This window comes from Bacillus rossius, chromosome 12, assembly GCF_032445375.1.
Source record: "Bacillus rossius redtenbacheri isolate Brsri chromosome 12, Brsri_v3, whole genome shotgun sequence".
Taxonomy (NCBI): domain Eukaryota; kingdom Metazoa; phylum Arthropoda; class Insecta; order Phasmatodea; family Bacillidae; genus Bacillus; species Bacillus rossius.
In genome coordinates, this window is record NC_086339.1 from 1,822,725 (window position 1) to 1,848,876 (window position 26,152).

Consider the following 26,152-nt stretch of genomic DNA (forward strand, 5'->3'; position numbering starts at 1 on the left):
TACGCAGCCCGCTTTTCTTCGTCTGTTGGCGGAGGACTTGAAACTTCACAACTGCGCCTCGCCAAGAAAAACTTTTAATGACTAGGACAAGAAAGTAGCGGAAATAGTAACCAGACGGGGGGAAAAAAAAGGAAGAAGGGAGCCTTACATTAACCATGTCTGTCCCACAATTTACTGCGGCAGTTACCCCAGAGTTGTCCTATCATGTCCAGCTTTTCCTTCTACGTCGCGGAGTTCCTCTTAAGACGCTCATCCTTGTTTTGGCTTAAACACAACCATGCCTTATCTCGCATTCAATTCTGTATCTGCGAAGGTTATAAATGTACTATTATAATAAATTTTACAGACTAGGTAGGCTATATAACAGAATGAATATCCGTGATGAATTTAAGCACTTATGAAGCTATATGTAAAGAATGAGTTGTTCAAAAATTCCACATAAACACTGATTATGTTTTATATAAATTATATTTTATATAAAATTTATATAAGTTTTAAACAGGTGTCTTAAGCTGCATGTTGTTTGTAAAAAAATAAAATAAAATCATCAGAAATAATACTTGCTTCGATTGGCTAGTATTCGGAAGTTGAAATGGTGCATTTATATATATATATATATATATATATATATATATGTGTGTGTGTGTGTGTGTGTGTGTGTGTGTGTCTTTTGTCCAGATTTTACAAATTAAATTTTAAGTCAATATTACATTATTTTTGCCTCATAAAAATAGCTTGAAGACATTTAATTGTGTATAGTTTATTTTTACTCATAGTTACATAATTCTAGAGTCTACAAATACATATTTTTCCTGTCAATTTTTGTCGCATGATGCCGCGCATCGTAAAAATTCATTCTCATCATATTTCCATAACGCGCCTAAAGAAGTATAACTTCAAATAATACATTGTTTTTACAATATATCTCCTAGCCATTTGTAAAGTTTATCCGTAAATGTTTGAGTTTCATTCTGTAATTCTGTCATTGTGTTTGTCTTGACGTGAGCCAAAATTTGAACATAATGGCTGATCAAACCGAAGCCTAAGTTAGTTACCTCGTATGATTTTTTTCCTAAAATATTGTTGTGTATCGAAAGGCTCTAGCCAACTTAATAAACATATGTACTTTAGTACAACGTGCTTAGTCAGATGCTCAGAAGTTAACCAAGAAACATCTAGGCAACATGAAATTGTTTCGCTGAAATTACTCGCGATGCTCATCAGAGCCTTTAAAATTGAAGCCTCCTGGTTCTTTGGGGTGGGAATCCCCATCTCTAATAAGATTCGCCCAAACTAAGTGGTTTCCTCGGGGCGTGTTGCCCGAGCCGAGCGAAAACCATTCCCCGTCGCCGGCCGACTGTATTAATTACTCGCCGCAGCTTCAATTATCCGACGATTCAGCTCGCAGACGCACACCGAGCAGTCCTGTTCCGGTAGCTTACACGTGTTCCCATTATTGGACCGCTCCTAATCCGGCGCGCGGCTGACGAAACAAATTGAAATTACTCCCTCCCCCCCCCCCTCCTTCCCGCTACACACTCTCTTCATCCCCCCTTCATTTTTGACAACATGATCAGGATTGGCTCAGCTCATGCAAGAAATCACAAACAGTTCACGGAGAATTCAATTACGCGCCGTATTTCAAAAATGATCTCTTGGTCGCACTATTTTCTGGTTCAGTTTGGGTTGCTAGTAAAAATAAGTTGGTTATTACTGAAGGTACTATAAGTATTGCAAAAAAAAAATTATGATCTGAGCAGAACTTGACTTGTGATCATAGCATCATTACAAATATTTTACGGTCTTGCAAATTCTCGTTTATACCTTTTTTTTTACATGTAGGTCCAATTTGCGAACAAGTCGGCTTACAAATGCCCATTATTCCTGGAACGTCAACAAAACCCACCATTCTGTATTCAATTAGTTTCCTTCCTAGAATAGGCATTATACATTCGGCTTTCTTTTCGGAAGACGTACAATAAGTGAGCGCCCCCTCAAAGCTTTTCCCAATTATAGGTCTACTTCTGCGTGCAATAAGGCTCACCGCTGTGTGTTCCGTGGAAGTGATATCACACACAACAAAAATATATATATTTTATCGACATGGAAATATCTCAAGGAGCCAATATTGGTGCGGTTACGTGGTCAACACATGATATCATCTCCCTTATCTCACAGAGAAAATATGCGATCCGTTTCCACAAAGTTACTTTTTACACATTTTCTGGCAATGGAATAGCTTGAAACATTTCTAGAAATACATATCTCTAAATTCTATGAGAGTCCTTTAGTTATTACGACGAGGATAATGATGAAAGAAATATTACTTTTCTTTCAAGCTAATCATACTTCAGCTTATGCCTTTCACTTTTTTCCCTCAACTTCCTTCTACATTTGTGTGGTTTGTCCTTGTATTTCTTTTAGTGTGTGTACATATATTTATATAGGTTAATGTACCTTGGAGGTATGGAGGTATAAGACATTATATCCATTTTTGGGCACAACGCACTTTTAACCATAAACTTGACCATGAACTTTCTTTCTACTGACATACCTTAGAAAAATATTTTGGGTATAAAATAGTTGAATATATAAGTGAGGCACTATTTAAAATTATTTAAATTGCTCTCTTTAAAAATATGTTTTTTATGACTCAGTGTATTATGCATCCGAGCTACAGATATGCAGTTTAGAAAATAAATTCGCGCTAAAATAAAATTATGTCTAGTAATTCAATTGAAACCTCCTTCATATTTCAAAGTTTGGGCTTTTCCCAAGAGAGGTTTGGCACATAATCATGGGTGTAAAGTCGCATACAAACTATGACGAATGGCGTCGTTCTTCTCATCTGATGGACTTTTCCCATTCGGCTCGTTCAATAAGTCATGACATTTAAACAGCTCTGTAGTGTGGTCGAGTCTAAAGGGTCGAAAGAGATTTTCATAAAGAAATAGCTTTGTAAATATTTAATTTTTCGTTCTACATCCTCCTTATCAATTCCAAATGAAACTGAAATTTCTGTTGACGTATCAAGTCTGTTTACCTTGTTTTCACACGCACTTTCCCTTGAATCCCTCGACTATATCCGGGCGAGGTGCATTTCCAACGAACTTCCAAGTGTTTTCATCACCTATCACTCCATCGTCTTATTCGAAACAAACACCTGGAACGGAGCGATGTTCACGCAAGGACCGAGAGAGAAAACAAGACCGAGGGAAAAGTCGCCGCGACACGATTCGACGGCGACCCAACACGTCCGGACCGAGGCAAACCCCCAAATTCGATTCCGTATTTCAATTCCCGACGCCCTATACCCCATTCCGTTCCAGGGGGTTGCATGGCGTCTCCAATCCGATCGATTCCTCGCGGCGTGGATGCGCCTTTGGGACGGTGTTGCGAGGTGAGTGGTGAGGGGTGTGGAAGCAGCGCGTGTGGTATCGAGCTTCTCTAGCTCCCGCCTCTGCAGAACGACGCCGCAGCCAGGCACGGGCCATTGTTATCGCCGGGACGCAGCGGCATCGCGGCGCCCGCGAGGCACGTCTCCTCCCCCCGCGGGGCGTCTCCCCCCTCGCAGCTCCCGTCCCACCGATCTCTCTGCAGCACGCTCTTCATCGCCGAGGTCGCTGCAGTTCTCCGGCGTCACGACGTAGAGACCGGAAAAATTCGCGAATTCATCTCGCGATAGGCTAAAATACAAATAGTTATACCTCAGTGCTGCCTCTGCCATTGGCTCAAAACTCACCTGGATGACTCTGGGCCAACGAGAAACACCCGACCAAAGCTTTATCGAATCACAGGCTGCTACGTTGGGACGTCTCACAAGACAGCAGCCAATGAGTGGGTCACATTTGACCGAGTGTAAGTAGATCTGTGGAGTTCATCCTGGAGGTCATTGAACCCGCGAATTTTTCCGGTCCCTAGTTACGAGTGAATTGTTAGGAACCGGTACAGGAGGAGAGTGCGTCAGCGGCGAAGCCACTCCGACGCATGCGCTAGTGGTCGAATGGGAACATGACAAGAGGGAGGGGTAGGTACGTATCGTAGCTGCTATATCCTGGTTGTAAAGGTCGGAAAGGGAGAGGTAGAAATGACGCAGCAGAGATGCTACGGAACTCTCGTAACGCTGATTCTGTTTGTCTACTGTTCAGTTGATTTATTTTTTCATTTCAGATCATAAACCGCATCCTTACTATTTTAAGTTATTATAACTTGTTCGATAAAAAAAAAATACTTCTAATTTATCTCCATCCATAGTTAATAAGCAAGAAGTTTCACTCCTGTCGTGCATGGACTTCACATGTAAATAACTAACGAACTATGTAAAAACATCTTGGAAGTAGATGTTAACGTTCTTCTAATTGTCGTGTCGATTTGAAACTTTACAAGTATATGCAATTCGGCCGAAGATACAATGATTCGGTACCATCGAACTGATCTTATGATGGAGCCAGGAGGTGGATAGTGGAACTCTTCAATGTCTACTAGTAAACCCCTTACTTTTTAGTCCGTTACTGACAAAATACGTATTTTAAAAGCTATAATTTATGAAGATTTCAGTGTGTAAATTATAAAACTATGTTTTTTTTTAGTTTTTTCAATAGAATATTTTTATTAAAGTGAAATTTATTTACAGCTAGTTGGGTAAGAATAAGCGATGACTTATCAGAGCGTAACGAAAACTGCAACGCCCAGGAAAAAAAAATGTTGAGTCCATTCGAACTGATATCCGTCCAATCACAATTCGATCACAGCTGAGTTGTTTCTAGATAAAAGAAAGGCAAATTACTTCATGGATTGGTATGCTTTTATTGGTAAATATACAAGATATACATATAGTTGTACCCGATGCGGCTACTTGCAGCCCCAATGAAATCAACAGGACCGCAGCAAGGAAGCAATGTGTCTAGGAGTGGTCAGTCCTAGGACTGCAGAAATGAAGGAATGTGTCTAGAGGTGGTCAGTCCTAAGGCTGCAGCAAGGAAGGAATGGGTCTAGAGGTGGTCAGTCCTAGGACCGCAGCAAGGAAGGAAGGTGTCTAGAGGCTAGGGCCGCAGCAAGGAAGGGAGGTGGTCAGTCCTATGGCCGCAGCAAGGAAGGAATGGGTCTAGAGGTGGTCAGTCCTAGGACCGCAGCAAGGAAGGAAGGTGTCTAGAGGCTAGGGCCGCAGCAAGGAAGGGAGGTGGTCAGTCCTAGGGCCGCAGCAAGGAAGGAATGGGTCTAGAGGTGGTCAGTCCTAGGACCGCAGCAAGGAAGGAATGTGTCTAGAGGCTAGGGCCGCAGCAAGGAAGGAAGGTGTCTAGAGGTGGTCAGTCCTAGGACCGCAGCAAGGAAGGAATGTGTCTAGAGGCTAGGGCCGCAGCAAGGAAGGAAGGTGTCTAGAGGCTAGGGCCGCAGCAAGGAAGGAAGGAATGGGTCTATAGGTGGTCAGTCCTAGGACCGCAGCAAGGAAGGAAGGTGTCTAGAGGCTAGGGCCGCAGCAAGGAAGGAAGGAAGGTGTCTAGAGGTGGTCAGTCCTAGGACCGCAGCAAGGAAGGAATGTGTCTAGAGGCTAGGACCGCAGCAAGGAAGGGAGGTGGCCGGGCCTAGGGCCGCAGCACGATGCCCGTGTTCTGGGAGATCCAGGGCAGGTAGCTGGTGACGCGCACGTAGGCGGCGGGGGTGTTGGCGGGGCAGTTCTGCACGCCGAAGGACACGAGGCCGATGAGCGTGTACTTGCGGTCCTCCTCGGCGAACACGAGCGGGCCGCCGCTGTCTCCGTGCTGCGGGGCACACACACTGTCACGTCTCTTACACGGGCGGCGCACCACGTCACACAGGCCGGGGCGACTGAAGTGCTGCCCCTTGGAAGGGCAGTCCTTCAGGATTTTTCTGACAGTGTTTTTAGGACATTTTGTAAAGTGACCTAACCTAACCTAACCTGACCTAACCTAACCTAACCTAACCTAACCTAACCTGACCTGACCTAACCTAACCTAACCTAACCTAACCTAACCTAACCTAACCTAACCTGACCTGACCTAACCTAACCTAACCTGACCTGACCTGACCTAACCTAACCTGACCTGACCTAACCTAACCTAACCTAACCTAACCTGACCTGACCTAACCTAACCTAACCTAACCTGACCTAACCTAACCTAACCTAACCTAACCTAACCTAACCTAACCTGACCTGACCTAACCTAACCTAACCTAACCTGACCTGACCTAACCTAACCTAACCTGACCTGACCTGACCTAACCTAACCTAACCTGACCTGACCTAACCTAACCTAACCTAACCTGACCTAACCTAACCTAACCTAACCTAACCTAACCTGACCTGACCTAACCTAACCTAACCTAACCTGACCTGACCTAACCTAACCTAACCTGACCTGACCTAACCTAACCTAACCTAACCTGACCTGACCTAACCTAACCTAACCTAACCTGACCTGACCTAACCTAACCTAACCTGACCTGACCTAACCTAACCTAACCTAACCTGACCTGACCTAACCTAAACTAACCATTGCCAGAAAAATGCTGAAGGGCTGCCCTTCCAAGCGGCAGCAGTTGAGCTCCCCCACCCCGCCACTCAGGCCAGGGACGACGGGGGAGGAGTCTGCGTCCCGCCCCGCCCACCCCGGACACACACACACACACAACACGGTGTTCAGGTCGTCAGAGGTACCACGCGATTACAACTCCTCGAGATATCAGAGTAATGCCTGTTTACAAACAAGCATTTAAGAATTCCATGATTAGTTCTATTTGCATGTTTCTTTTTTTACACCAAAGTGAAAGTGGCCAACACGCGTGTTTTCAGAATAACTTTTAGCCATGAAATACCCGGTGCAGATTCGCTCAAGGGTCTTGCATTACGCCTTTTATCTTCATCTCTCAGCCGCATAATGTCCTGGTCACCGCTCAGATCTCACAGTTGCCCCGTGCGCGATGAGAAGCCCTGCGCTTAGAGGCGACACCGAGCCAGAATCACTAGCGAGCTTCGCCCTAATCATCCCGCCCCACTAACCCACATACATCCCGGACTAGGCGGACAGGGACACCTTCAAGAATATTTCAACAACGAAACCTCTGGTAAATGTGGTATATCAACCGTATTTGCATTTGTAGGATAATATGTCAATAGACACTGATGTAAAGTCGTGGTATTCTCACATAAATTTTGAAAAATTATATCTATATATTGTTCCCCGGGCACTTCTGCTTTTGTCTTGTCCCAGTGCCTCCAACAATGTCCCTGAATAGCTTCCAGTATTAACTACGCACATTAATGAGTATCTATAATAAAACAAAATAAAGTTCAATTATTGAATATTCTATTATCTTTTCCATGGTTTAAAAATTATTCTGGAATAAAATATAAGTTAAAATATAAAATTGAGCTCCAATTTTCGTAAGAAATAGTCAGTATTACCTCGAAAAACATATATACTATATGTAAAAATAACCATAGCCATGTGGTGTACAAAGTTACATTATCTTTTCTGTAGTCTTAGCAACTGATTTCCAAAGGAATCTTATGTAAGAGTACAGAAAAATTCGAGAGAAAAAATTGGTTGTCTGTAAAGTCGGTTTACGGACTATAGTTTAACGTGACAACGTCATAACAAAACATTGATGAAATGATTGCATACTTTTATGAATAAAATTGAATCATTTTTATTTTAATAATAAAAGAATAAATACTTGAAACTATACTAGTAATCATATTTTTAAAATGCAAGAATAATTAACCTTAATTGCCGAAATTGTTGTAATAAGCAATGAAAACCACATTAACTTTTCACTTCACTTTATAAACAGTCGACGAAACAGTTCACGTGTAGATGACTTGTAATTAATTTTAAAAACTATCGTTTAGCTATAAAGTTTAAACATAATTATGAACACGTTTTCATATAAATAAACTGTATTCAAATATCTATCATCAATTATATGAATCACCATAATATTTAGTCAATTGTAACATAACCTATTATTACTGCACTCGCCGACAGCGTAACGGAACAATGAGCGTAACGGGACACAGCGTAACGGAACAATGTGCGTAACAGGACACTTTTTCGTGCGTGCAGCCGGCGTTCATCGATTTAGTAGACGTTGTCAAGTCAAAAAAGTTGGTCGGCGTGACGGGCCACCCACCTCGCAAGGACTCTTGCCGCTCGCGCCGACGGTGCAGATGTTGGAGGTCTCGATCAAGGAGCCGAACGTCTCGGCGCAGACGTCATTCCTGATGACTGTGACGTCAGTCTGGAGCAGCTCGTTGGACGCAGCTTGGCTGGCTGCGGGAGTCACAGTCACGTCAAACAAACTGAACAACGCTGTTCAACACTGTGTTTCAGGGACATCAGGAACCATCATGAACACAATTAGAAATTACAGCAAATTTACCGACTTTTCAGCGAAGAATGCACCTCAAATAAACCAAGAGATATTCGTAGAGACCGAAAAAATTCGCGGATTCATTTCGCGACACGCTAAAATGCAAATAATTGTATTTTTATGCGACTTCTGCTATTGGTTCACTGTTAACCTGGAGGACTGTGGGCCAATTACAGACCCTCAGTCAAAGCAGTGTCGAATCACGAGTCTCCCAATTGAGACGCCTCACACGTCAGTAGCCAATGAACAGATCACGTTTGCCCGAGTGTGCACAGGATCGTGGAGTCTATCCTGGAGGTCATTGAATAAGCGAATTTTTCCAGTCCCTAGTTATTCGTGATTTGAGGCAACTAAATCGTCATAAAAAATACGGATGATTACCACTTCCGAATTTTGTTTCGTTGTGAACAAGGTATTCACACACTATTATCTTTGAAAGATTTGTGCAATGGGAGTGCATGACTTGATGTAAGCTTTTGGACATACGCCATTGCCAAGCAATGGCGTATGTCCAAAAGCTTACATCAAGTAATCACACACATTCAACCAGGAATAATGTCTACAAGGTTTTTGAATGTTTTGTAAATATACAAAGACTAGTCGTAAGGCGCCTATGAATGGCAATTATTAGAGACATGCAAAATTCGCGGATTCATTTCGCGATAGGCTAGCATCAAAACAACTATACCTTCGTACCGCTTCTGCGATTGGCCCACATTCTATCCGGGGAACTGTGGGCCAATGGGAAACACTAAACCAAGAAAGTGCCGAATTACGGACAGCCTAGTTGAGACGTCTCACGCGTCAGTAGCCAATGAACAGGTGTCATTTCCGCGAGTATTTAAAAGACTGTAGGGTCTATCCTAGAGGTCAATGAATCCGCGATTTTTGCGGGTCTCTAGCAATTATGAATATAAAAAACACTTTAATTAAATATAATATTTTTTTACATATTCAATGTCTTTTAATATTGTTCATATAAAAATTATTATATGGAATGATAATTCAGAAAAAAAAGTTTTTAATGAAGAACCGCTTGAAAAACTACATTGCGTGTTAATTGTCTCTGGTAGTTTTCAACAATCTTATCCTTGCTGTGGATTCGATTCTATAAATTAGGATGGCAACCATATTGGCAGTGCGATTCACATGAAGGTGCTCCATTTAACAGGGTTTGTAACAACATTAGCATGCTACAGTTCAAGAGTACCTTAACATCTATTCGCGATCAATGTAATCCTGTCATTAGCGCTGGAAAACTGCCACAACAGTGGTTGGTGGATTCATATTTGCAAGAGGAGGCCAACAGCTTGAATTATGTTAAACATATACACGCGGCCGAAACGTGGCAAGCTAATTCACGGCTCGCTACTTCATCACTGGAAAATGAAACTTTCGGCCTCGTCAGAATACGACACACATTATCTTCGCGCCAAGGACTCGCCAGCAATGCTGGGAGGAACAGGTTAGCAAAGAGCAGTGGAAATGTTACACTGTCAGCGCATGAGAACAGCATTCATAGAGCGTTACAGAGTCAGTGATGAGAGTCTTTATATTTTATCGTGGATTCATGTTCAAATTAAGTGAACTCATTACCCGTAAATTTACGAAGATACCTGGATATTTCTCTTGTAAACAGTGTTCTTCACTACATAGTATAAAACAAAGTCGCTTCCCGCTGTCTGTCTGTCCCTATATGTATGCTTAGATCTGTAAAACTACGCAACGGATTTTTGATGCGGTTTTTTTTAATAGATAGAGTGATTCAAGAGGAAGGTTTATATGAATAATACATGCATAATATAGTAGCGAAACACTGATAGTTTTAGAGGTTTATAATGTGACGTCGTAAATAAACACGTTTTTTTTGCGCTTACATTGCAAACGCTGGCTGAACCCTACGAGATAGATCATGTTGTTGATAATTGTTGATTATCTTTTGTTTTTAGTCGAACTAACAGTACGTAAAATATTATTTATATAATTGTTGAAAATCGAAGTTTAAGGTAAGGTATTTAAGTTCAAAAAAGATCTGAATAGAATAGGTATCTTTTGTTGATGATATTTGTAGATTATCTTTTGTTTTTAGTCTATATTTATATTTATAATTAGAAGAGACCGGAAAAATTCGCGGATTCATTTCGCGATATGCTAAAATTCAAATGCACATACCTCTAAGCTGCTTTTGTTATTGGTTCACTGTTCATCTGGACGACTATGGGCCAATAGGAAATACTTAACCAAAGAAGTATCGTATCACAGGCAAACCAGTTGAGACGACTCACAAGTCAGCAGCCAATGGACAGCCGTTATTTCTCCCGAGTATACTGAGAACTGTGTAGTTTATCCTGAAGGTCATAGAAAACGCGAATTTTTTCAGTCCCTAATAATTAGTATATTTAGTATGAGAATTGCACCCGTGCGAAGCCGGGGCGGGTCGCTAGTTGCAGTTATTATTTGAAAAATGTTTGAAAACGCAGCGCACTGAAGGGTAAAGGGTGAAGTGACGTGACTCACAGCTGGAGGTCCGGCCGTAGCCGCTGACGAGGGCGGAGGACCCCTCGAAGGAGGCGGAGATCTGCGAGAGAGACGGCAGCCTCGCGGCGCTGATGAAGGCTGCCGGCCAACAAACAAACAAACAAACAAACATTATTGCCCGCGCGTTCCCTTCACAGACATGTATACAGTTTTCAATCCAGATACACACATTATCAGGAACTACAAAAAAAAAAAAAAACAATATCTACACACAAAAAAAAATGGCGTGTGTACTTATGTACGCGCGTTAGAAGTATTTTGAAATTCATTGCACCGAAAATAATTAAATTAATACTCAGTATTCAATATTATTACTTAAACATGTGTCAAAAATTAATTATTTAATGTAGTAAAATAAAACAAATACATTTTAATTAATAATGGAAATCAATAAATACGCTGAATGTTTATTCTATATTATTAATTTTAATTATTTATAGAATAAAAATGTAATAATTTATAGTTTATAATTTAATTTCGGGTAGATTGGGAGACGGCTTGCAGATCGATTTTTTTTTTTTTACATTCCAGAACAAGTAAACTTGAGACAAAGATGTCAAGGGATTAATTACTTCCCCCCCTTTTGATCAGGAAGGTGTCGGAGCTTAAGCAATGACCAGACTGGGACAACCCAGCATAGCCATCACCCTGCCTCACTCAGCTGACCAGACTGTTTGGCTGTGTCCTGAGCCCTCAGACCTCGTCAGCACTGCTGGCGCCTACATCACGCCGGGACCCGGTGAACCCGCGGTCCGGTGGAGGCCCAGCTGGCAGAGGGAGGGTGGAGGGGGAACTGACCGTTGTAGGTGACGAGCGAGGCGAGCCGCAGCAGGCCGATGTCGTTGGCGATGGTCTTGGCGTCGTAGTTGGCGTGGATGAACACCTGGCGCGCGTACTCCGTCACCGTGTTGTCCTGGGTCGAGGCCCGGCTGGTGCCGCCCAGCACGATCTCGAAGGACGTGTAGCTGGAACCACAACAACATCAACAACCCGTCACCGCCGGGAACACCACATAACTTAGAAAGTCACAACTTAGAACTGTCATAACTTAGAAACACGTAACTTAGAAACACGCAACGCAGAACCACACAACTTAGAAACGTCATAACGTAGAAAGTCATAACGTAGAAAGTCATAACTTAGAACTGTCATAACTTAGAAAATTCTAAGTTATGTGTTTCTAAGTTGTGTGACTTGATGTAAGTTTTTGGACATACGCCATTGCTAAGAACTTTTTCTGTTTGAAGAAAAACTAATAAATAAAATAAATAAATAAAAATACTCAAAAAAAAAGGACAAAAACACACAAAATTAAGCAAACAATTGCTGTTGTCAACAAGGATATGAACACCACAAAATATTCCGAAACAGGAATATGGTCAGCAAACAAACAAAGAAAAACAAAGAAAAATGTACTAAGAGAACGAAAAAGTCCCCACAAATGATGACAACACAAAAATATTGAAACCCAAAATAATTCAGCACAACAGTTGAAGCGAGACAAAAAACATGACAAAACGAAAAGACAAACAAACACAATAGTTTTACCTAAATCTTTTAAAGATAACATCTAAGTTGTGTGTTTCTAAGTTATGACAGCACCCCGTCACCGGCCTGCTCGGACTCTTGAGTGAGCATGCCCCCCGCCTTGTCACCATGCTGACTGTCCGACGTCTCAGCTCCCGGTCACGGCATTCGCGGTAGCAGTGATCTTCTGAACGGAACGGAAGTGTGTAACCAGGGTGCTGCCCAGGAGGCTCGCAGATTGTTCTCGCGTTCCCGTCCCACATGTGCGCCCTATCAGGGTGGGGCGGGAGTAGCATTCCAGTTCTCTTTGATTAAACATCCCAGAGCTATAAGTAGAAACCGGAAAAATTCGCGGGTTCAATGACCTGTAGGATGAACTCCATAGTTCTACGTACACTCGGTCAAATGCCACCCACCCATTGGATGCTGTCTTCATGAGACGTCCCAACGTAGCAGCCTGTGATTCGATTAAAGCTTTGGTCGGGCGTTTCTCATTGGCCCAGAGTCAACCAGGTGAGTTTTGAGCCAATGGCAGAGGCAGCACTGAGGATATAACTAAAGACACCTGTATTTCGCGAATACATTTCTTGTCTAGGTACATCTCGAAACACCGTAGTTTGTCCCTTGTAGTGATTGGCTGTGGTCGGCGAGAGGGGTTTTCCCGCACTTGACGGAGCCAATGGGAATGTGGATACAGTACTGCTGCACGCAACACGATTCGCCATTACTCTAAGAAAAATCTACAGTGTTTTGTGACATGCCTTGACACGAAACGTATTCGCGAAATACAGGTGTCCCTAGCTGTAAGTAAACAGAACTGGTAGGGATCGCTCCCTGTTGTTGATCGGGAGGGTATGGCACCGACCACCAGCACCCACTCGCTGGACACCAGCACCCAGCTGACCAGACAGTTGCACCGCTGGCGCCGAGGGGAGAGGGGACTCACCTCTTGAGGCAGTGCGCCGCGGACAGCACCCACTCGCTGGACACCAGCACCCCGCTGACCAGACAGTTGCACCGCTGGCGCCGAGGGGAGAGGGGACTCACCTCTTGAGGCAGTGCGCCGCGGACAGCACCCACTCGCTGGACACCAGCACCCAGCTGACCAGACAGTTGCACCGCTGGCGCAGAGGGGAGAGGGGACTCACCTCTTGAGGCAGTGCGCCGCGGACAGCACCCACTCGCTGGACACCAGCACCCAGCTGACCAGACAGTTGCACCGCTGGCGCCGAGGGGGGAGGGGACTCACCTCTTGAGGCAGTGCGCCGCGGACAGCACCCACTCGCTGGACACCAGCACCCAGCTGACCAGACAGTTGCACCGCTGGCGCAGAGGGGGGAGGGGACTCACCTCTTGAGGCAGTGCGCCGCGGACAGCACCCACTCGCTGGACACCAGCACCCCGCTGACCAGACAGTTGCACCGCTGGCGCAGAGGGGAGAGGGGACTCACCTCTTGAGGCAGTGCGCCGCGGACAGCACCCACTCGCTGGACACCAGCACCCAGCTGACCAGACAGTTGCACCGCTGGCGCAGAGGGGAGAGGGGACTCACCTCTTGAGGCAGTGCGCCGCGGACAGCACCCACTCGCTGGACACCAGCACCAAGCTGACCAGACAGTTGCACCGCTGGCGCCGAGGGGAGAGGGGACTCACCTCTTGAGGCAGTGCGCCGCGGACAGCACCCACTCGCTGGACACCAGCACCCCTCTGACCAGACAGTTGCACCGCTGGCGCCGAGGGGAGAGGGGACTCACCTCTTGAGGCAGTGCGCCGCGGACAGCACCCACTCGCTGGACACCAGCACCCAGCTGACCAGACAGTTGCACCGCTGGCGCAGAGGGGGGAGGGGACTCACCTCTTGAGGCAGTGCGCCGCGGACAGCACCCACTCGCTGGACACCAGCACCAAGCTGACCAGACAGTTGCACCGCTGGCGCCGAGGGGAGAGGGGACTCACCTCTTGAGGCAGTGCGCCGCGGACAGCACCCACTCGCTGGACACCAGCACCCCGCTGACCAGACAGTTGCACCGCTGGCGCCGAGGGGAGAGGGGACTCACCTCTTGAGGCAGTGCGCCGCGGACAGCACCCACTCGCTGGACACCAGCACCCCGCTGACCAGACAGTTGCACCGCTGGCGCCGAGGGGAGAGGGGACTCACCTCTTGAGGCAGTGCGCCGCGGACAGCACCCACTCGCTGGACACCAGCACCCAGCTGACCAGACAGTTGCACCGCTGGCGCAGAGGGGAGAGGGGACTCACCTCTTGATGAGGCAGTGCGCCGCGGACAGCACCCACTCGCTGGACACCAGCACCCCGCTGACCAGACAGTTGCACCGCTGGCGCAGAGGGGAGAGGGGACTCACCTCTTGAGGCAGTGCGCCGCGGACAGCACCCACTCGCTGGACACCAGCACCCCGCTGACCAGACAGTTGCACCGCTGGCGCCGAGGGGAGAGGGGACTCACCTCTTGAGGCAGTGCGCCGCGGACAGCACCCACTCGCTGGACACCAGCACCCAGCTGACCAGACAGTTGCACCGCTGGCGCCGAGGGGAGAGGGGACTCACCTCTTGAGGCAGTGCGCCGCGGACAGCACCCACTCGCTGGACACCAGCACCCCGCTGACCAGACAGTTGCACCGCTGGCGCCGAGGGGAGAGGGGACTCACCTCTTGAGGCAGTGCGCCGCGGACAGCACCCACTCGCTGGACACCAGCACCCCGCTGACCAGACAGTTGCACCGCTGGCGCCGAGGGGAGAGGGGACTCACCTCTTGAGGCAGTGCGCCGCGGACAGCACCCACTCGCTGGACACCAGCACCCAGCTGACCAGACAGTTGCACCGCTGGCGCCGAGGGGAGAGGGGACTCACCTCTTGAGGCAGTGCGCCGCGGACAGCACCCACTCGCTGGACACCAGCACCCAGCTGACCAGACAGTTGCACCGCTGGCGCCGAGGGGAGAGGGGACTCACCTCTTGAGGCAGTGCGCCGCGGACAGCACCCACTCGCTGGACACCAGCACCCAGCTGACCAGACAGTTGCACCGCTGGCGCCGAGGGGAGAGGGGACTCACCTCTTGAGGCAGTGCGCCGCGGACAGCACCCACTCGCTGGACACCAGCACCCAGCTGACCAGACAGTTGCACCGCTGGCGCCGAGGGGAGAGGGGACTCACCTCTTGAGGCAGTGCGCCGCGGACAGCACCCACTCGCTGGACACCAGCACCCCGCTGACCAGACAGTTGCACCGCTGGCGCAGAGGGGAGAGGGGACTCACCTCTTGAGGCAGTGCGCCGCGGACAGCACCCACTCGCTGGACACCAGCACCCAGCTGACCAGACAGTTGCACCGCTGGCGCCGAGGGGAGAGGGGACTCACCTCTTGAGGCAGTGCGCCGCGGACAGCACCCACTCGCTGGACACCAGCACCCCGCTGACCAGACAGTTGCACCGCTGGCGCCGAGGGGAGAGGGGACTCACCTCTTGTGGCAGTGCGCCGCGGACAGCACCCACTCGCTGGACACCAGCACCCAGCTGACCAGACAGTTGCACCGCTGGCGCCGAGGGGAGAGGGGACTCACCTCTTGAGGCAGTGCGCCGCGGACAGCACCCACTCGCTGGACACCAGCACCCCGCTGACCAGACAGTTGCACCGCTGGCGCCGAGGGGAGAGGGGACTCACCTCTTGAGGCAGTGCGCCGCGGACAGCACCCACTCGCTGGACACCAGCACCCAGCTGACCAGACAGTTGCACCGCTGGCGCCGAGGGGAGAGGGGACTCACCTCTTGAGGCAGTGCGCCGCGGACAGCACCCACTCGCTGGACACCAGCACCCAGCTGACCAGACAGTTGCACCGCTGGCGCCGAGGGGAGAGGGGACTCACCTCTTGAGGCAGTACGCCGCGGACAGCACCCACTCGCTGGACACCAGCACCCAGCTGACCAGACAGTTGCACCGCTGGCGCCGAGGGGAGAGGGGACTCACCTCTTGAGGCAGTGCGCCGCGGACAGCACCCACTCGCTGGACACCAGCACCCCGCTGACCAGACAGTTGCACCGCTGGCGCCGAGGGGAGAGGGGACTCACCTCTTGAGGCAGTGCGCCGCGGACAGCACCCACTCGCTGGACACCAGCACCCCGCTGACCAGACAGTTGCACCGCTGGCGCCGAGGGGAGAGGGGACTCACCTCTTGAGGCAGTGCGCCGCGGACAGCACCCACTCGCTGGACACCAGCACCCAGCTGACCAGACAAATGCACCGCTGGCGCCGAGGGGAGAGGGGACTCACCTCTTGAGGCAGTGCGCCGCGGACAGCACCCACTCGCTGGACACCAGCACCCAGCTGACCAGACAGTTGCACCGCTGGCGCCGAGGGGAGAGGGGACTCACCTCTTGAGGCAGTGCGCCGCGGACAGCACCCACTCGCTGGACACCAGCACCCAGCTGACCAGACAGTTGCACCGCTGGCGCCGAGGGGAGAGGGGACTCACCTCTTGAGGCAGTGCGCCGCGGACAGCACCCACTCGCTGGACACCAGCACCCCGCTGACCAGACAGTTGCACCGCTGGCGCCGAGGGGAGAGGGGACTCACCTCTTGAGGCAGTGCGCCGCGGACAGCACCCACTCGCTGGACACCAGCACCCCGCTGACCAGACAGTTGCACCGCTGGCGCCGAGGGGAGAGGGGACTCACCTCTTGAGGCAGTGCGCCGCGGACAGCACCCACTCGCTGGACACCAGCACCCAGCTGACCAGACAGTTGCACCGCTGGCGCAGAGGGGAGAGGGGACTCACCTCTTGAGGCAGTGCGCCGCGGACAGCACCCACTCGCTGGACACCAGCACCCAGCTGACCAGACAGTTGCACCGCTGGCGCCGAGGGGAGAGGGGACTCACCTCTTGATGAGGCAGTGCGCCGCGGACAGCACCCACTCGCTGGACACCAGCACCCCGCTGACCAGACAGTTGCACCGCTGGCGCAGAGGGGAGAGGGGACTCACCTCTTGAGGCAGTGCGCCGCGGACAGCACCCACTCGCTGGACACCAGCACCCCGCTGACCAGACAGTTGCACCGCTGGCGCCGAGGGGAGAGGGGACTCACCTCTTGAGGCAGTGCGCCGCGGACAGCACCCACTCGCTGGACACCAGCACCCAGCTGACCAAACAGTTGCACCGCTGGCGCAGAGGGGAGAGGGGACTCACCTCTTGAGGCAGTGCGCCGCGGACAGCACCCACTCGCTGGACACCAGCACCCCGCTGACCAGACAGTTGCACCGCTGGCGCAGAGGGGAGAGGGGACTCACCTCTTGAGGCAGTGCGCCGCGGACAGCACCCACTCGCTGGACACCAGCACCCCGCTGACCAGACAGTTGCACCGCTGGCGCAGAGGGGAGAGGGGACTCACCTCTTGAGGCAGTGCGCCGCGGACAGCACCCACTCGCTGGACACCAGCACCCCGCTGACCAAACAGTTGCACCGCTGGCGCAGAGGGGAGAGGGGACTCACCTCTTGAGGCAGTGCGCCGCGGACAGCACCCACTCGCTGGACACCAGCACCCCGCTGACCAGACAGTTGCACCGCTGGCGCAGAGGGGAGAGGGGACTCACCTCTTGAGGCAGTGCGCCGCGGACAGCACCCACTCGCTGGACACCAGCACCCCGCTGACCAAACAGTTGCACCGCTGGCGCAGAGGGGAGAGGGGACTCACCTCTTGAGGCAGTGCGCCGCGGACAGCACCCACTCGCTGGACACCAGCACCCCGCTGACCAGACAGTTGCACCGCTGGCGCCGAGGGGAGAGGGGACTCACCTCTTGAGGCAGTGCGCCGCGGACAGCACCCACTCGCTGGACACCAGCACCCCGCTGCACAGCCCCGCCGAGTCCATGACGAGGAGCGCCTGCCACGGGATCTGCCCCTGAGCTACGGGTGAGCCGGCCACGATGCGCGGGCTGGCGTCTGCACACACGTCACACACCTTCAGCATCTGCTTGCTGGGACAGGTTTCGATGGACGGCAGAAGCTATTTGGTTCCATGCTTTAGCAAATACAGTTTCTAAGTGAACACGTTTTCCGGAGTTTGGGAAGAATGAGAATTTCCTTGGCACACTGTGAAGTTTTACAGGTACATCTGACGTAGGTAATAAGCAGCTTGGTCGGGGAGTTTCGGTAGCACAAGGTTTTTCTGGCAATCGTAGCTGAATATACCTACAGATACACCTCCAGAAACAACAGTCAATCTGCGGGATGCTTAACGAGGAGTACTTCATTATCTCAGATAACTAGAGACCGGAAAAATTCGCAGATTCATTTCGCGACACACTAAAATTTAAGCACATATACCTACCTCTAAGCTACTTTTGCTATTGGCTCACTGTCCATCTGGACGAGTCTGGGCCAATGAGAAACACTCAATTAAAGAAGTATCGTATCACAGGCAGACCAGTTGAGACGACTCACAAGTCGGCAGCCAATGAACTTGCGTTATTTGCCCGAGTGTGCAGAGGAATGTGCAGTCTATCCTCAAGGCCATCGAAACCGCGAAATTTTCCGGTCCCTAGTGATCGTTAAAGTATAGCGGACATATAAGTGCTTCAGGTACATCGTCTCCAGTTATAGTACACGTCGTCTCTGTGGTTAAATCATCGGGTCGGTTCAGTTTCTGTGGCTTGTTCACAGTCAAATATTTGGTATCGATCTTTTTTAAAAATTGTGTTGGAAATGGCAAATGGGTTTTTCAGCGTACACAGACACTTACAAATTGCATTTAATAATTCATCAGGGTAAATCTCTGTATTGAAATAAGAAAACTCTATACGTACAATGCAATATATAGCTAAATATTCCCGAACTATCCTATTGACAATTTGTTCTATACCGTCCATATATTCTGTAAAATACAGCTTACTGTGTTGGTTATCAGACTGCAATCTGCGTACTTAACAATTAAATTCTACTTATTTATGTTACTTACAAATTTTTAGTTAAACCCAGCAACATGTAGTAAGTTACAAATCATTTCAATCCTGATCAGAGACTTAGAGGGTGTAAAGTTACTAATACCAACTTGCCTTTGTAACCAGCTACACATTTAATTCAGTGTTGCTAGTAATGTACACTTTATATATATATATTTTTCATTAGTTCATCCCTGATCCAGATATGCTGATTTCGTAGCATGAGGCGATAGGAAACACAGTGCACTGAAAACACATAACTAAACCTTTCTAGTATACATTAGTTATGTTGCTGAGACTCTTACCTTGATAAGAGCTTATCGAGGAGATTGGAGTGACATACTTGTTGACGAATTCAAGGTCAGCCAAGTTGTTAACAGCCTTGGCCTGTGAAAATAGAATTTTATTTGCCTTGATATCACATATTGACTGTTAAAAGTGCATTAATGTGTTCAAAAATAATTTGTTATTACTGATTCACAAAGGAAAATATCAAAGTTTTATGTAAACATCATGAATTATATTTCAATGTATTATTCCTACAGTTCTGTCATGGAAAACCATTATTTTCCCAGTCAAAATAATTAAAAAATATATATTGTTTAAATATTATGAGAACTAAGTACTTCAGTTTAGTATAACTGAGTTTTTTGAGTGTGTTCTGCTGTAGTCTAGATCCACCAATTTGTCAAATTACTAATACCTGGTTGTGTGTTAAAATATTGTATATTTATATTATTAAGAGAAATTGTTAAAGCATACTGATACATTACACGTGGAAAAAGTGAAAATTTTACACGTTGTGAATTTTCGAAAGTAATGCTCCTAACAAAAATATATATTTTTTAAATTATATTTAATAATTTTTTTGTTTGTAAAATTTACGATACATTATTCATAAACCGTAGTGATAGAGATATTTTAAACATTTTTTAAAGTGATTTTTTTCGTTATAAATAGCTAGAGACATGTAAAATTCGCGATTTGAAATTCCTAAAGGATAGACTCCATGATCCTCTATGCACTCGTGCAAATTACATCTGCTGATTGGTTACCGACTCGTAACACTTGTTGACTGGAATGATCTTGATTCGCTAATTCTTCTGTTAAAGATTTTTCTTTGGCCCAGAGTCCTTCAGATAAACTGTGGCCCAATCACTGAAGCAAAATAATGTCAAAAGTATTTGGACTCTATCCTATCGTGAAATGAATCCGCGAATTTTACAGGTCTCTATAAATAGCAAATGGTTTACTTTCTAGTCGTGCTGTAATGTTGTCATTTGTGGAAACTACGAAATTCTTCATCTGGTAGTGTCTATACTGATAAAAATATTTTATGATGGCCACGATTTTTTATTTTGTGTGCGTGCATGATTTTTTGTTGTGAAAGAAAGAATGAGTTAACGTTTTTACAAACTGTGAATGAACACTGACTGAACGTTTCATTAATAAAGTTCAGTTTGAATGAGTAGAGACCGGAAAAATTCGCGGGTTCAATGACCTCCAGGATGGACTTCAATATCCTCTACACACTCGGGCAAATGCAAACTGTTCATTGGGTGCTGACTTGTGGCCTGTGATTCGACACTTCAATGAGTGAGGGTCTCTAATTTGCCCTCAGTCCTCCAAGATTAACAGTGAACCAATGGCAGAAGCAGCAATAAGGTATAATTATTTGAATTTTAGCATAACACGAAATGAACCCGGGAATTTTTCAGGTCTCTATGGATGAGTACAGGAGTTGTAACGGCACATAACAGACACGAACAGCGAGAGTACCTGCACCGCCGCTACCACCGCCAGCAACACGAGCAGCTTCATGGCGGCCTGATACTGGCTCCGAGGTGCGGCCTGTCTTCTTATAGGCCCGCCCGTGGTCAGTCAGGCGTGCGTCGAGTGGCTGTTATCGCCGTGTGTCGCGATGAGTGCGGGGTTCTGCAAGCCTCGCTTGTTGCATGCGGCGCGCCCTGGTCGAAGCAGATTAGAGTGATTGGCAGATTGGGAAACTCCGGCTCCATCGAGCGGGGTGGCCTCTCATAGCTGCTCGCGGCATACCGCCGTGCTACCGGCGACAATATTACTAGAGACCGGAAAAATTCGCGGGTTCATTTCGCGATACGCTAAGATTCAAACACATATACCTTTAACCTGCTTTTGTTATTGGGTCACTGTTCGTCCGGTAGACTCTGTGCCGATGGGAAACACTCAACCAAAGAAGTATCGTATCACAGGCAGACCAGTTGAGACGACTCACAAGTCAGCGGCCAATGAACAGCCGTTATTTTCCTAAGTATACTGAGGACTGTGAAGTCTATCCTGGAGGTCATCGAAAACGCGAATTTTTCCAGTCCCTACAAATCACCTCCTTGTGCACAGTTGCAACAGGGTCTCAGCCCAACGGCGATGATGCGACATTTCCTCATAAAAGGTGCGCCAAACGCATCCTGGGGTGCACAATCTTCGCCAAGTCCAGATCTGCGGCAACAGCGCCGAAGAAAGGTCAGTCGCTTTCCTGTTGACGCGCCGGAACGATACGAGTCGCCACAAGCGACTGTGACTCGGCGAGAAAATAATAATTGATGCAGTCACTGCGTCATCTCTGTTGATCTCTAAAAACGACTGAGCAAACCAAGTGGTATTTAAAAGTTAATACAGAACAAGCAGTCTGAAATATGAAAGCTTCTATTTATGTAAGAATTTTATTTAAAATGCCTTGTCAAGCATTAATCTAAAGTACAAGCATATCAAACAAACACTTTAAGTACGGATATTTCATGTGGGATGTGATTGTAATTCTGGGGGGAAAAAAACTACACATTACATAAATGTATCATGTTTATCATCTGAAATTTTGTAGATGTTTCTAATATTTATTTCGTCTGACCAAAATTATAACCTATAGATAGAGACCTGAAAAATTCGCGGATTTATTTCGTGATACTCTAGAATCCAAAAACGTTTGCCTTTTTAGTGATTCAGTGATTGGGCCACAGTTTATCTGAATGATACTCGGCCAATGAAAAACCTTAAACAAAAGAAGTATCGAATCACTAGCGTCCCAGTTAACAGGTGTCACGAGTCAGTAGCCAATGAGCAGATGTAATTTTCCCGAGTGCATAGAGGATCATGGAGTATATCCTACAGGTCATTGAAATCGCGAATTTTTCCGGTCTCTACCAATAGAATGTCCGGGAAAATTTCCGGACATGTCTGCTCGTGCTGTGTCCGTGCGAGATCATTGTCTGGTGGTTCGTCTGGAAGCTCCCGGTGATCATCGCTCGGTGATCCGGACTCAGCGGCGCGACAATGATCCCGCCTGAGCTGTGACGGGGCAACTGGCGTGGCGGCCACTGGGCTCGCAGTTACGCCCCTCTGGCAAGGGGATCCCAGCAGGTCCTCCAAAATGCACATCGGCAGATATTTTCTGAACACCCTTTTTTTAAAAACACATAATTTTTTTTTATTTTTCACGTGTTTACTAAGTTTTTTTATTCTTCCCATATTGTTGCTTCTTCCTATTATTTTATGTATAGCAAATTGAGTAAAACCATGGGGAGGGGGGGGGGTGAATTCCGCTTTGTACATTTTAAGTTAAGTCTATTGAATTGAAAACTAAGGCATTACATAAATTAAAACCACTTGTTTCAGAGATTTGGTGACATAAGATATACTTAACAATGGATTATACTTCAAAATTTGACTCATGAATGGTAAAAAATGTTATAGGTAGCATATTTCACATACCTGCCTCCAAAGTCATATTAAATATTTGCTAAATTTTGCACTTGTTTTTGAAGCACCAGGGAAACCAATGATGAACGATCGGCGAAGAAATATATCGTTATAAAAGTGTATCTTTATTTATATATTTCAGATAATTTTCTAAATATCAGCAACTAAAATGTTATTCCTTTTGTTTATATACTTAAATATTTCCTTCTTATTTACCCTATTCCAATTTTTAAACGATGGCCATTGAAAAATAAAGGAAATGCGGGAATTTAACTTATTTTATTAATATTATAAGAAGTAATATTCTTTCTTAATTTATGTATATAAGTACTGTTGAATATATTAATTACTATGATATTGAACCTGAGCCGACTCGCGCTAAATAATATATTGAAACTAAAAACATTGCAGTGCTGTTTTTTTTTCTTCGTGATTTTAAAACAACTTTACTGAAATTAAAACAAGCGCGCTAACACGTAAGATATTAAAAGTTAAATATTTGTGGAATGGGTGTAATTATATTTCACTTCATTCTTTGATGTGTCGTTAATATTCGCCCTCGTCACTACTAAAATAATAGTTTAATTTTTAAAAAAAAAAAAAGGATATTTAAATGTATGTAGTCTGAAATTGAAGGTTTTTGTAGTGAAGTACGCAACATTCTAAGGAAAATATTCGCTAGTCAATGATCAATGAAACGTTAAAATGTTTATCGTAACGTTAAAAATAACAGATAACATGCCTCTTAATAGTTAACGGTATCTATTTATCAGTATTTCAAATGCTTCTTAAGCAACACACACACTTAACAACGCCATTCTCAAGAAAACCTTGCTTAATACACCACAGCAAGAAATTTCCTGTTTATATTTTGTACAGTTTTCTTCGAAATAAACGTGAGAAGTATGATGTATTACACCAAATATTGAAATAGGGACGATATGGGAAAATTAGTAAGAAAAACGCGAGGCAAGTGAAGCCAATACGAAACTGGAGCCTCGGACGTATAATTCTTAATGATAATGCCGAGCGTGATAGATATACGCAAATTGTTTGGTCAACTACATTTCTTGCCGCTAATCACAACGTAGTTCCCTCACCCGTCGCTAGAATTCGTGGCCGCGGCAGCCATGTTGACTATCGAATCATTGGATTTGCAGAGCGAAAGATTCAACTATGAAATTGAAACGTCTCCGATAAAATCGAAGAAGCCTTGAAACAAAAAAAAAAATAAACCCGGCTTTGGACCTGATTTTCAACAAGGAATTTTATTAAAATACTGTCCATCTGGTCTGCTATTTCATCATCAATATTTTCTTTATTATTTTCAAAAAAACTGCTGGTTTAGCTTAACTTCAGTCATATACCAGTCTTGGAACGCAGTTTAGAACATATGTAGAAAATATGTTTTTTACTAAGTTTTACGTGATGAATCTGCAGCTGAACTTTTAGGTAAATCAAAAATATACGAATACACTAACAAATACAAAGCCCTCTTGACATCAGAACCGCTGGGTAAAGACCCTGGCGAAATGATCCGATTGGACAGACAGTGTCCCTTCTGTTGATGGAGATTTGACGTCTGATTGGATAAGCGGCCTGCCACGTGACTGTATAGTACTGCCCGCCAATGAGTATCGCGAACCAACCAGCTGCGAGCAGGGAAGCATGAACGCTATTTGTAAACTACGAACATTTTCAATAGTGCCATGACACGCAGATACTGAAACACGGACGTGAATCCACACGAACATAAAACTCACAAAATACACACATAAGTAACCCATTATTTATAATTTTTTGTACCCTGCCGAGACTTGTCAAGACGGTAGAAATAATCTTGTAGAGGTAACTAAAAATGTAAACATATTCCACGTGTCATAAATTGTCTCCCAAGGAATATTATTTAAAGTAACGCTACAATTATGAGCCAAATCATGTCAATAATAAAGTGGCGGTTACTCTGCCACATATTGTATGCCAATGGTATTAAGCTTGTAGGCAGAGCACCATTACTTTTATTATATAGCATTGTAGCATTGTAGCATTTAGCATTAACTGGGGGGAGGGGGGTCAGTGCTGATCGACAGGCGCGTTGCCACATTGTAGCAAAGGTTTGAGGGGTTCACATCCTAAATTATTTCGCTACTATTTTTTTTTTTGTTATTTACACATGATTTTATATAAACTCATAATATAACCATATTTTATTTATAAAAAGGTTATTTATACTACACAAATTATTATTTAATGGTTTTTATGATCTAAAAAGTTAAATGTTTGTCAGTTCTAAAAATCGTGTAATCGTGAGGCATACTGTTTTGGATGAGCCGTTCGTATGCAGCCTTCGTCTTAAAACTCTTCGTTTTTATTCAATCATTCATGAATCAATAAGAATTACATTTTTGAAACACCCTGAAAAACTCAGATTTCTATGGTTGTAGGTAAATATTTTTTTTTTTATTGATTTATGAATGATATATTAAAAATGAAGAGTTTCATGTCTGAAGTACATGCTTTCAGTATATGCCAGGACTAACATAACATGTTGCCTTTAAGTACATAAAAACATTTTAAATAAGAACTTTTGTGGTCGAAAAAAAGAGGCTTTTATACATAATTAAATATGGCTATATGTTTTTTAGGTACAAACATGGGATACTACCACCTTACCTCGCTCACCTCATGTCGCACACAGAGAGTGGTACTGTCACAATCACATATTATACTTCAGTTGTCGAAAATGAATACACTATGGAATACGCATGGAAGCTGGCCAAAGACGAAGTAATAGGAAATTCGGGCGTTGGCTATTCGTGATAGCTAACAAAAGAGTATATTTTTTATGAAAATAATGAAGCCAACATGTACGTTCCAGGTTCCATGCGTGGGCTTTTATTTTTTTTATTCTTGCGAAGCAGAACGGGGGAAAAAAACAACATTTCGTGGTATTTCGTAGAAAATGGCGGTTCATCTGCGCGCGGGGGCTTGCTTGAGGCAGAAGCTTGTGGCGGCCGC

At 46.0% G+C, this 26,152-nt stretch overlaps 1 protein-coding gene across 1 annotated transcript; it reads right to left on the bottom strand.

The window, feature by feature from the left end:
• Window positions 1-4,786: 4,786 nt before the first annotated feature.
• Window positions 4,787-21,411, bottom strand: LOC134537339 (chymotrypsin-like). Its single transcript, XM_063377675.1, has 7 exons — window positions 21,182-21,411; window positions 19,708-19,789; window positions 18,257-18,404; window positions 11,728-11,894; window positions 10,909-11,007; window positions 8,152-8,291; window positions 4,787-5,759 (listed from the first exon to the last, which is right to left on the bottom strand). The coding sequence occupies exons 1-7, from the start codon at window positions 21,221-21,223 to the stop codon at window positions 5,583-5,585; spliced, it is 855 nt and encodes a 284-aa protein (XP_063233745.1). The 5' UTR covers window positions 21,224-21,411; the 3' UTR covers window positions 4,787-5,582.
• Between the last annotated feature and the right edge of the window lie 4,741 nt (window positions 21,412-26,152).

What these genes read in the sequence shown, in the direction of transcription:
- LOC134537339 (XM_063377675.1), bottom strand. Translation starts at nt 21,223, where the DNA reads ATGAAGCTGCTCGTGTTGCTGGCGGTGGTAGCGGCGGTGCAG. An exon ending in GCGGCGCACTGCCTCAAGAG is followed by an intron (nt 11,895 to 18,256) that starts GTGAGTCCCCTC and finishes TTGTGGTTCCAG; the next exon opens with CTACACGTCCTTCGAGATCG. An exon ending in CTCGCTCGTCACCTACAACG is followed by an intron (nt 11,008 to 11,727) that starts GTCAGTTCCCCC and finishes GTTGGCCGGCAG; the next exon opens with CCTTCATCAGCGCCGCGAGG.